General features: G+C 37.8%; 1 protein-coding gene across 4 annotated transcripts in view; it reads left to right on the top strand.

Annotated features, from left to right (window-relative positions):
- Positions 1–5,178: 5,178 nt before the first annotated feature.
- The window catches only part of A1CF (APOBEC1 complementation factor), a 64,982-nt gene continuing 57,268 nt past the window's right edge, over positions 5,179–12,892 (top strand). For 2 of the 4 annotated variants that reach the window (XM_019507766.1, XM_019507764.1), the window contains exons 1-2: positions 5,204–5,250; positions 5,677–5,765. In XM_019507766.1, the coding sequence (XP_019363311.1) occupies positions 5,760–5,765 (6 nt within the window). In that variant the 5' untranslated portion in view covers positions 5,204–5,250; positions 5,677–5,759. Of the gene's footprint in view, positions 5,251–5,676; positions 5,766–12,892 lie in introns of all 4 variants that reach the window. The other 2 variants (XM_019507765.1, XM_019507763.1) reach the window with 1 other exon arrangement.

Genomic DNA, 12,892 nt, shown 5'->3' with positions numbered 1-12,892 from the left:
CCCCCCCCCCCCCAAACCCAAACAAACAAAAAACCCAAACCAAACAAACAAGCAAAAAAGCCCTCAAGGTGCAAGGAAAGGTTATGGAGCACCAGATTTGTTCTCTCCTGCAAAAGACGAGGTTTTTTGGCTGATAAATTGAGCTCCAGCTCACAAAAGCTCATGCAATATGAATTTACTTAGTCTATAAGATACAAATTTACCCTGCCTTCTGAGTAGATAAAGTGTTGTAGCCTGCTACTCCCACAACAGGCTGAATAGCCACAGGAAATCAGGTTTGAAACAAGAAACCTCTGGACATCTATGTCCCCATCAAGCTATTTCCCTTCTCTCCCATTTTAAGAGCATGACTCAAACAAAATAAAGGAGCCAATAGAAACACGACAAGCTAGGTTCCCAGGCTTCTGCTGTATTCCCAGAGGAAACAACACAAATTATCACAGCCCTGGCTGTGTTAGCATCTGCAGCTTTTCCCACTGAGTAATGAGTCCTTCCTACAGAGGGGCTTCAAAGAATTGCCACGGTAGGGCAAGCCACTAGAAAGATCAACTGATCTCTCAGTAAGCAGAATAAGCCAATGAGTATATTACAACTTTGCACTGCTGAATGATGGTGCTCACATGTAATCTTTCCACAAAGGTTCAACTTACTCACAACATGCTTTTTGATAACATTTGTTTTCAGTTAAATGCTGTTAGGGAAATACTCTTCCAACTACGATTCTAACGGTCTCTCCCCCACTGCCTCCCAAAATTGGCAGAGGGAAGGCAGCAGAGGTGGCGGGGGTGTAGACAGCCCCTGTTGCTGGATGGGCAGAGGCAGAGGCAATTTACCCTTGTATAAGGTCCTAGTTTCTTTGGAAGGGCAAGATTTGGCCCTCCAGTCTTAATTTTTACTTCAATTTTATGGGGTTTTCTGTTAAATACATTCTAGTTTTCATCTATATTTTAAATTCTTTTACTTAAACTGGCAACTTATATACCCTTGCAACACCAAAAAATGGTGAATACAGTGTCAATGCCATATTTCTTGTTAACATAATAGTAATGTTGGGGGTGGGGGGAAGGAAGGAAGGAAGGATTCTGCTTATTCTGAGCAAAACCTGTTATCTAACTTTCCTGCAGAAGAAGAGAGGACTTGTAAAGCTAAATAAACAGTATGATACTTTTCAAGTGTGAACATGTCAGCAAAACCAAAATCATAAGAGTTTATGTAAGATGCTTGAAAAAATAAAACTTCTAGATATTTGTTTAACACTAGAACATTTGTTTCAGTAGATTCAATGGATTTTTCCCTTTGCTTATGCTTACCTAGAGACATTTGAGGCCAGCCTGGATACTCAAAAGGGAACTCCCACCAGAAAATGAATAGTATTTGGAGACTTTCCACTTAGACTTCATGGACATTGCATATAAATGCACCCTTCTCCAGTTGTGAGCAATTTGTACTAAAGTACTGTATTGATTTTCCCTTCTCCCAAGCATATTTGGGATCAGTTCAAAAAGTCTGTTGTATTCTCCAATCAGTTAAACGAAATGGATACTCTTTGTCCATCTCACAAACCTTGTCTATATCAAAAGCTAGTTTTGCATGACTATATTACTGCTGGGGCAGAAAACAGCAGATGGCGCTGTTAGACAAAGACAGGGTAAATTTGCACCTTTATAGACTAACTAAATCAGCAAAAGCTTTCATAAATAATGGGCTTACCAAAGAGCCAGAAACTCCCTCTGTGATGATGCCAATCCCAGACAACTCCATGGTACAATAGCAAAGGAACCAGATAAACTCTTAAAGAAGCTACTTCTGGAACTGTCAAAAGATTCAATCTTCCGCTTCCCAGAAGCCCAAGCAGACAACTTTTACTTATTACTCAAGATATACCTACAGAAGAATAGCATGGCCATTAGCACATACATGGACCCATAATATGCCAATATATTTATGACAGACCTTGAAGTCTGCTTCCTCTGTGACTGCCCTCTCATCCTCCTGGTATATCTAAAATACATTCAAATGAAGACAGCCAGATTCAGACACCTCCCCAACACCAACCCTAAGACAAGGGCAACAGAACTCTTTTGGTTGGTACCTGCAACCCCTGGTCTCAGATACATTTTTAAGGACCAAAGATGATCATCTCAAGGTAGCCATAGGGGATAAATCTTTCCAAGCTTACATGCAGCCCCACATTCCCAAACAATATCTTTCCATCAATGGACAACCTAACTCCTTTTCTCACCAGGTCACCAGACCTTGCTCTAGACCCAAATGCCAGCTGTGCCCTCATCAACCACATCATCACTGAACTAAATAACAAATATCCTAATAGCTAAGATTAAACTACCTGCAACTCTACCAACGTTATATGCACCATCACCTGCTTACAATGCCCCTCTGCTGTCGATATTGGACAGATAGGAGACTCCCTAGATGTAAGAATGAATGAACAGAAATCTCATGTTAATACCAGACAGGGACAAGCCTGTGGCAGAACACTGGAGCCTTCTCTGGACTTTCCATTGCTGACCTCAGGGGGCTGTTCTTAGCTTGAAAAAATAAAACTTGAATGGGAAATTACAGAACAGAAAACACAAAATAAAACACAAAAACTTGAAAAAATAAACTTGAATGGGAAATTACAGAACAGAAATTCATACACAGATGGGGTTGTGTTAAGTGTGGTTTAAACTACGGACTACAGATTTTTATCCCATTACCTGGATTCATTTTTATGAGCCCTATGTTCCTCGATGCATTAACTGTTTTGTTTTTCCTCTCTCTCCTACCCACCTTACCAATCCCAAGAGTCCCTCTCCTTTCCCTACCCTTTGTATTTGAATCACAGCTTTCTATTTAGCAGCAATGGTTCTTGCAGTCCCTTCACAGTAAGCCCTCTGCTTATAAAAGCTGAACTCTATAGACTAAATCAGAGACAAAGGTGCAAATCTACCCTGCCAACTGCCTGATCAGACTAACATGTGAATGTCATACAAAGTTTTTCATTGTTATGATGAAGCACAATTTGCCATCCTTAAAGACAAGGGAAAAACAAAAAATTTTCCTGATGGATATTCTTTAATGTGAGCTGCAAGGGAGCATCTCCTCTTCCTTTACCTCTTAATCTGCATCAATTTTTAATAAGGAGCCACATTTGGGCCAATATCAGTAGAGAAAGGTTACTTAAAAATTGTTTGTGCCCACTGCCAATTCAGGATGGATGTTTCCAGCCTTTACAGTACTAGTTTCTTCTGGACAGTTTAAATGTGTGATGACGGTTATATTGTCTAAACTTTTGTCACTGCGGCATTTAGGCTTTGTGTGAAAGGAGCCTGACAACTTTCACCTACAAATGGTGGATCAAATGTTTCTTTCATAGTGACTAAAACTGTATTCCATAGCGAGCAACTATGATGGCAACTGTCTTTGGCAAACCCACGATTAATTTTTATTTCACCCATTTGTCAAAGGAAGTGTGGAAAACTGATAGTACTCATCTTTTCTGAATACTGGCTTCCTTGGAGAGCTAGGAAAACCATGTGACTACTTATAAATCTGAAGTTCTTTACATGTGCTGTACTGAGAATATTGTTTTTGGCAGCTGGATTAGCCTGATGCTTCTCTGTTGAATAGCAAGCCCCACTGCTTTAGAGTTAGTTCACCCCGCAGGCACCTGTTCCAGCCAGTAGTTACATTATGACATCTAGTCACCTCGGTGGGTATGGATAAAAATATGCTCCCATCCTTGAGCTGGTGTCAGAATTACTGTTACATCTCAGAAAAGTTTGAAGATAGTATGCCAGGGATGACTTGGTGTGTTTGATAATGAAAGCATTAAGTGGTTGTAACCAGCTTATAAAAACAACAAATAGCCTTCCTCCTAACAAGTCCATGGATGCTTGTGCCATAGCGCTTGCATCAAGGCCTGTAAGAGGAACTTCATATGTCCAGAGGTCCAGTTTCTGGAGGATGGAAGGAGTTGCCCTGTTTAGATTCCCTTTCCTGAGAAGGTAGGATTCCTGAAATTTACAGTTTATGGAAGCCTAAAGAATAAAAATCAGATAATTGAAAACTTTCTTTTATAAGTACTAATAGTAGTTATGGCTCACCAATAAGAGAACACCAGTCCTACTCCAAATGATTGTTTGAGAGTATAATTAAGAGAAGGGATTTGCTCCTGAAAAAGCAAACTTTTTTCTCTCTATATCAAAAAGACTGCAGTTTGGGATACAGAGGAACCAACAGGGCTCTGAAGCAGATTGTCCAGTTCAAGCTAATCCATTAACTAAAAGCAGCATATAACCCAAAACATCATTTTTACCAAACACACCACTGTGCATTTTGCATGCTTTGTGTATTTTGCATGCTTTTTCTTCACTAGAAAAACAAAGCAATTTCCACCTTGAGCTATATAGGTTAAAATGCTAGAAGAATGGAATGTGGAAACAAATCATTCTTTTAACACCCACAAGTGAATTTTTTGTGTGAGCTGAACCTACAGAGAGCACCACTTGGGATTCTTGTACTTTGCTTCTGTACAGGATGGATTTATTTTCTCCAGTACTATGGTTGTCCCCAAGATTTCTTTGCAAAGATAATATGCTTTTGTTCTATTTCCCCCTGCAGCTTTCTGTTTATAGGGAATTCAAACACAGAAAATTTAGCAAATACACAGACTTTTTTTGACCATGTCAATTTATGGGACATCAGATTTTATATTATATAATATGGCCAAATTCTTACTTCAGCTACGTGCTGGACATTATAGTTCAGTACAACAAAATAATTGCATACCTGAACAAAATAGTAGTATTTATGATAGGATAGGCACCTTCCATGAAATAGATAAACAAGGCTCTCTATTTTTTTAAAAGAGGCCCAGTGTAAGTTTTAAGTAAAGTTTAGCTGTTGTTGAAGTTAAAAAGAATTATCCAGATAGGTCTAGATAAAAAAATAGGTAAGTCATATTTTAAGCCATATTCTGGACTTGAGTCCTTTGAATCTTGTAAACAAATGCAGTTTGTGTAGATAGTGTCTGAGCTGCAGTGACCTAGTTATCTGGTCAAAGGGCTGCATAGAGCTGAAAGATAGACTGAGTTAAATTTTAACCTGCAGGGACTGTAAACCAACCTGAGGCTGCTGAACCTTTGGAGTTTGATATGATGATTAGAGAATAACCAGAGTGACACGTCGCAAACTCCCCATAATCAAGAAGAACTTTTCCAGGTGACGATCTCTGAAATTGCTCAGGTAGAGTACGCGTTTGTTTTTTCCACTCTAAGTTTATAAATGAGACAATAGTATTTTTTGATGTTTTGTTAAAGGATGCTTTCATCAGTCTGTGTTCTTATAGGATTTGTAGGGATTGCCTGAAATACAGCTCTTGCTGCAAAAAAACAACTTAGTTTGTGCACAGCAGTATGGACATAAATTGTGATCCCAACTTCTACAATTCTCAGGGTTTTTTGCTTAATTTCTAAAAATTTCCGAGTTAGAGATGAGCATTCTGGAAAGGTCATGAGTACTGGACATGCCAGGCTATGGTAGATTTCTGTCTAGCATAGCTAACAGCAAAGGGCTACAGCAGACAACAGCTAGACACAGCTTTTAACTGTTGATTGGATTTCATGCAAACTCTCCTTCCTAAAAGCACAAAGATGATGTCCTCAATTTTAGCAACCCAGAAGGCACGATACGACATTCAAGCAACAGCTTGCCTAACATTTCTGTATGGACAGTGGTGAGTGGATGCCTCTTAAATGAATGTAAGTGACCAACCACGCTTTATTGAGAAATGAGATTGACAGAGGAAAGGAGACTTTAGACAATTTGCTTTTGATTTGTTAAAACACAACTTTCCATAGCTAATCATTAGATACATGATGATGTTTCGTATCAGCCTGTGTACACCTCCTGTTGTTTTCTCAATATTCCTTCTTCCCTGCAGAAAGAGTTAATCTGTTTGAGACAGTCACTTCTCTTAGACATCTGTTTCATATACAATACCTAGTCAAAACAGCAATACTTTGAGTGTTTAATATATTATGATCCAAGTAGTTTCCTCCTTCACTCCCCCACTTTCCCACTTCCAAATACACACAGTTTGAATGGCTACATATATGGGGCTGTGGATGACTTTAAAAGTCTATTTAATTTAAAAGCATTTTTTGAGTTTAACAACCAAGAGAAATGGGTTTATATTCAGAAACTGTTGTAGTTCATTCTTAGGAGGATATTTGAATTCTGGATTCAAGGCAAAGAAACCTAAAAAGCTGAAACAATTGGAGATGAATAAATGTTTAACTGTATGGCCTAAGAAACTCATCATTAAAAGCTCCAGGCACAAGTCTTTTAAAAAAGTAAATAAGATAAGTAAGCAAGCTAAACATTTTTGCACACGCTGTTTACAAGAGAAGTATTAATACAATGAGAACTCAGTACAGTGGAACCACCATGTGGATTTACTGCTCTTTTGAACAGTCTGGATGTGGTTTAGCTCTAAGACATATGCTTTACTACCTCCACACATACCAAGCCGTAACTATTTCTAGTGGGACTGTTCAAAGTAAAACAAGGCAATGTAGAAGTGGCATCATTGGACCCTACTGTTGCACTGCTAGAACAGGACCCAGTTCTGGACCCAGACACATACAGCCAAAGTGTAAGTACACTAAGTTATCCTAACATTTTCCCAGGACTAATCTCAATGAACCTAGAAAAAAACAGATACATTATTCTCTTCAAAAGAATTGGGAAACATTTATTTTAGAAAGAAATAGAAAACATTACCAAGGCATTAAGGGGGAAATATATGCTTAAAATTCTAGTTGATAATATAAAAACTAAATAAGTACTAAAAGAATGACATGTTTTCCTTCATTAAGAGGTGAAAATTTAGTGACTAGAACTCACTCAAGATGTTAATTTCATAAGTGTTTGTGCTCTGGGGACAATTACAAAAGAACTTTCATTAAACTTCAGTGACTCAATATATTCAAACAAGAAATTATATTGATCTACACAGGATAAACACCATTTTGTTATCCTGTTCATGGAAACAGTAACTAGGTTTCTCAGAAGAACATTGCTAACATGCAAGCCTGAATGAAAAAAGCAGCTCAGAAGAGTAGCATCAGAAATGTACGTTTTCACTGAAGTAGAAAAATCATTTGCAGATATCAGTTAACTGCGTTACTGATCTTAGCATAAAGCATATGTTGCTACATGAGTATTTGGACATTGAGACCCTAATAATACACAGCATATGATAAAAAGATCTTACAGTTTTTCTCCTTGTTCAGGCACTCAAAAGCCAGATGATGGGCTAAATTCCAGGTCTTGTTCAGTATTTTCAGGGACATTCAAATGCCTATTAACTGGGCTCAGTAAGAATTATGTAGCACCGTTCATCCTGTAGTATACTCGCTTTTCTCATTCTCTAAACTAATAACTTCATCCACCAAAACAGGCATTTCTGTGGCACAAGAAGAGCTGAACAACTGTTTAGGAAAGCAAGAATAAAAAATATGACTGTCAGTATTAAAATTATTTCTTATCAACAGTAGCATGATAGGTGGTGAGCAAGGCACAAGCACCCCATACTGTCTAAGGGTGGGACAGGGTTGCTGGAATGGAGCTTGGGGGGAAGGGAGGTCTCACCCTCCTGACCCAGTTCCCCTGCCCTCCACCCCTACCTGCCCCTCACCCTGCAGTGACTCTGGCTCCAGCATCAGGAAAGTGAACAGAGGTGGTGATGCATGGTGCAGGAGCAGTAGCCAGAGGTTCAGTGTTGCAGGGGGAGATATCAATTTTTGGTGCTACCAACACAGTGTCATTTAAACCCAGACTTTTATTTAAAAGTGATTAACATAAAAAACTAGATTTTGGTTTCCACTCTTGCATAATAACCAGAATATTTAGGATCAGGGTCCATGAAAATCTTTTATATTAGAGTATGATCACTTGAGCAGCTTTTTAAAAAAATGTAATAATATGCACCCTCAAAAATTTACTGTAGTCATTAACGGCTTTCCAATGATATGCACTGAAATATTAGTTTTTCCTTTTGGGCACTGTAGCTTTTCAAATTTGTTACTAGGAAAGTAACAGCTCCCCTTGATTCCTCTGACAGCTGCTCTTCTTGGTGCTTTCGTGTTACCCCAGCTATGCTCAGGCTAGCTATAATGCTAAAAATCTGGAAATAGAAAGAGGACTAGGGTAGGTAGTATCTTGTATTATAAAATGGATACTTAGGGGCTAACAAATAGAATTTCTCCTACAAATTGGGTGTCACATAAAAGCTAACAGAGGAGGAGGAAGACTCAAACACAGCTGATCACAGAATGACTTCAAGCCATTGATAGATGTGGCCATTAAAAAATTGTGAACTTAAGATGATACCCAGGTTCCAGAACGATTAATTTGAACTAGAATGGGTTCAGAGGAGTCTACTTAGATAATCATGAAAATAGAGCACTTGCTTTAGGAAAAGACTGGGAAAACTTCTCATGTTTAGTCTTGCAAAACAAAGGCTGGAAGGGGAATAGAATTGTCCTGTGTAAATAGATCAGGGATTTAAATAGCAAGAAGGAAAAGCTATTTAAGGTAAAGGACCATACTGGCACAAGAAGAAATGGGCATAAAACTAGTTATGCATAAATTTAGAACAGAGGTTAAAAGAAGCATCCTAACCAAAGGAGTGAGGTTCTTGAAGAAGAGAGGAGTAGCAGTGGCAAGAAACCTAAATTTAAGAGTGCTCTCGATCAATTCATGAATCTTATGATATGGTGGCTCTCAGAAGGAGCTGAGAAACCACAAGGTGCCTTCTAATCTTAAATCTGTACCCTTAGTATTGTAGAATACAGTGATAATAATAATCTGTTCTAAAATCACATGCTAATTTTGAGTTATAAATTCAAATGTGGAGATGTTTAAAATGCAGTTAGTAGGAGTTTCAGCTTGGAAGATGTCCCCCCAAATGGATAGAAAAGGAACGGCAACAGCAAAATCTAGGCATGGATGATTAGTCCTTTTTATGAGAGCTTGTGAAAAATCACAATAGAAGCCAGGGTGGAAATAGGAAGGTAGGAGTACTCTGTCCTTAATATCTGCCTGGGATCCTCCAATCTTGTTCGCCATTCAAAAACTACTATAACTATACCATAACATAAGCAGCCATGAAGATACTACAACCATGCCCTGTTATCTAATGCCTACCTTTGATAGCATTCATGAAAGGTATTACTTTTCCTATGGTCTAAGTCATAAGGCAATTTTCCAGACACTAAAGAATGTCTGTTACTGAAGCTCCACGGAGTCAGTAGTAACTCAGAGGTACAAAATTACATAGATTTTGACCATCTGTTAAGCCTCTTTGTTCCTTCTGCTTTAGAGAGTTTTAAGACACTCGTTCATTCAGCTGTCAAATGTTGTACTTTTGGTAAGTTATAGAACTGAATAAGATATTGTTAACTTTAGTCATATTGATCTAGCATTAGTGTAGTCCAACTATGATATCTACTCATGAAAAAAACCAACACACAGTTATAAAACACTATTTAATAATAGTAGATTAAGTCTCTAGAATCTTCAAAGGACAAAGGGAAAAACAGGCATCTCTCAGAGATATTTACAGTCCATATTTGCTACCATCCATTTTGAAGATCATTTGTAATAATGAAAATTGTCTTGCTAGTGGTTGTGTACAGCTGTATACAGCCGAATTTTTCAGTTGCATCTAGTGCATCAGACTCTTAATATGCATTGGTAACATTTAATTATATTGTGTAATGGTCAATACAAAGCCTATGTATCACATAAGACATGAGTACATGTATAATTTGTTCAAATGGATGTTAGTCATAGATCCTCAGGTTCTGTACAAATTAGCTCAAGATATTATGCCACAAACCTGGGTTTTTGAGCTAATCAAGTGATTCCAGAAGGATGTTGAAATAACTAGACCTTCAGTAAATCATTTACCTTTAGCTATTACAAATCATCAAAAAGTCAGTTACAACATAGCTGGCTTTCTTCTGCTAACTTCTGACAAGTAATACATCACAAAACTTGCTATTTATTTTATCAATTTAAAATTTACATCAAATAATAAAATTGCAAATAATCTGGGTCTTCAGAGTAAAATACATACAAAAGTGTGTATCAGCCAAGAAACAAATGCTATGAAAATATGCAGTAAGTATGAGGCACAGAAATTACATTGATTCCTACAAGCTCTTAAGATGGATCCTATCATTTCTTACAAGACTTAAACTTAAAATATTAAGCAAATTGTGGCCAGGGGAAGGGAGTATATTAAATCTAATATCAATACATCCAACAAAGTTTTCACAACGATCATAGATCATTAATCTGTTCTTGGTAAATTCCTGCCTCAAGTCCTTATTTTATGATTGAGCTACAGTTTGATTTTTCTTGGGGAAAAAAAATTAATCATAGTTAAAGTCTAAGTGATAGATAACAAGAGATGTTGTTGTTTAAGTTAAATTTTTCTCACTGGACAATGTTATGCCTTTGTCTACTAAATTAAAAAGCACACCCCCGCCCTTTTTTTGCCAGAAAACTGCTTCGCATGCGACTATGTCCACACCATGAAGCAGTAATGCCTTCATCTTCTCCTTTAGTAAGCTAAATTTAGGAGGTTTAAGTCCTTCAATATAAAGCAGATTTTTTAGAACTCAATTCTTATAGCGGTTTTATTTTTGTTTCATTTTTTGAGCCTTTTTCAAACTCGGTTTGTTGGCTGAAGGACACTATAACTAGACCCAATATTTCAGTAACTATCTCAAGTGCTGCCTGCAGAGGTATGCCCACCTCTCCTCATATCTACATTATATCCCTGTTTATATACTCCAGAATTAGATTAGCTCTTCTAATCACATCACTCATGCACTGTGGCTTCACCATGAAGTGATAATGTTAGTTGCAAAGACTTATTAGAAAATAACAGAAAAGGATGCATGCTGTACAGCATGCTTTAGCTTATTGGAGCCTAGGATGGGATGTAGCCACACAACTCATTCTCTGAACAGAGGCCCGCCCCAAAACTTATGTAATATTTCAGTAGACAAACACCAACTCATTCAGGAGTTTATTAAACTTTATAGATTATCAGGAAATATTTTATTTAATGACAGCAGCAATCAGAAGAAACTATAACAGTAGTTTTTTTTCTAGGTCATGGCGAGGACAGACAAAAGTAACTTGAAAAGTCTGTTGCTGTGGAAACTCATCTATGCAATAGAATGCAACAATTCAGCATCATACAGTGCCAAATACTTCTTGCATTGCTCACACAATTAGACATCGAGTCCAAAAGGCCTATTTATGCATGTAAAACAAGTGAGATTTGGACTATAAACTGAATGGACATAAAAAAATACTGGCAATACATAGTGAAAAAAGATGGTCCAAATCTCATCTATACACAAAAGCATACAGAGGAGTTTCCTGGCAAGGTGGCCAGAATTATTTGACCTTCATTCCAAGTTGTTTTCCTAACATAAATTATACTGGTTCCTGCCCTGGGAGTTCCATTTGCTAATGGCTTCAAAGGGCCAACATCAGAAGAGACTAATATGCTATAAATATACCCAAACTAACTTTGACCAAGTTAGTTCAAGTTCCAGTAACATTGTAGTCACTGCAGGAGTGATCAGCATTAGCCAGTTTGCCTTCCTTCTATGACTGCAGTGGCATTACCCTCCAGGTCATCAGCTGGTAAAGAATCCATGGGTTCTCCACTGCCCCTGGAGAACTCCCAGGCTCTGAAGAGGTTATCATGGGGTCATTAAACTGGCTTTAAGGCCATTCTTCCCTGGTAACACATGATACATTATTGCAGTGTAATTGCCCCTTTAATTTGTACTATTACATTAATCTTCAGGTATTTAAAGGAAACTGCAACATATGGTAAAATAATGGCCCTCTCTATGGACTCCTGAAATCAATAACACGTTTTCATTGGATTTAAAGGGTGTATGATCGTGCCCTGAATTACAGGTGAAATCACAAAGTAGTCATAACAAAAATATGGGGTCAAGATTTCTTTTGCTGATGCAAGGAGAACACAGGTAAAATTTAATAGTACACTATTCCACATATGGTTATTATGAGGAAGCGGTAGTGGTAGCAAGAGATCAGTCTGCTCTGGGAGTTCTCTTTAGTCAAAGCCAATTTACTTAGGTCCCTTCCTCACTTCTAAGTAAGCATCCTCCATCAGTCCAACCTCCCACTTTTTTAATCTCTACTGGTTTCTTCCCAGAGGTGTTACTCCTCAAGAAAGCAGAGGTCTGCTGCCACTTCTCCTCCCCCATTTCCACTCCAGACTGTTCCTTTAATTAAGCCACATGCCAAGTTCAGTATCCCAAGAAGCCAGCATACAGTCTAAACCAACACTAGTCTTAGGCATTTATTAGTAACTTGGAGAAAAAAAAAAACCTTGTGGTACAAATTGTGCAAGCATTGCTTTCTTTCCAACATTCTTACATTATTCTGTTGAAGAAGTCATATTTATGTCTACTTGGCTTAGTGCAGCACTCTGCAGATATACTCAAGCTAGTTCCGAACAAACTAAATCAAGTAAAGGCAGTCCTCGGACTTCTGATACAATTGGTTCCTGAAAACCACGTCTTAAGTCGAAACGTTGTAACTCGGAACCAATTTTCTCATAAGAAACAATGTTATAATTGGGGCATTGGTTCCTGAACCAAGGCCCGATACCCTATATTCACTAAAAATACCCTAGAATTTTGTACTCTATCAATTATAGATGAGTAATATAGCTACATTAATGTATTTATATTGTAAATAGCAATCTTTTTGATTTGGAAGGACTTCTTTGAGGTGACTTTTCTTGAAGCCGTCATATCTA

This window comes from Gavialis gangeticus, unplaced genomic scaffold (assembly GCF_001723915.1).
Source record: "Gavialis gangeticus isolate Ggan-Ray unplaced genomic scaffold, GavGan_comp1, whole genome shotgun sequence".
NCBI lineage: Eukaryota > Metazoa > Chordata > Crocodylia > Gavialidae > Gavialis > Gavialis gangeticus.
Note: the sequence above shows the minus strand (reverse complement) of the source record. Positions and strands in the feature narration are given on the sequence as shown.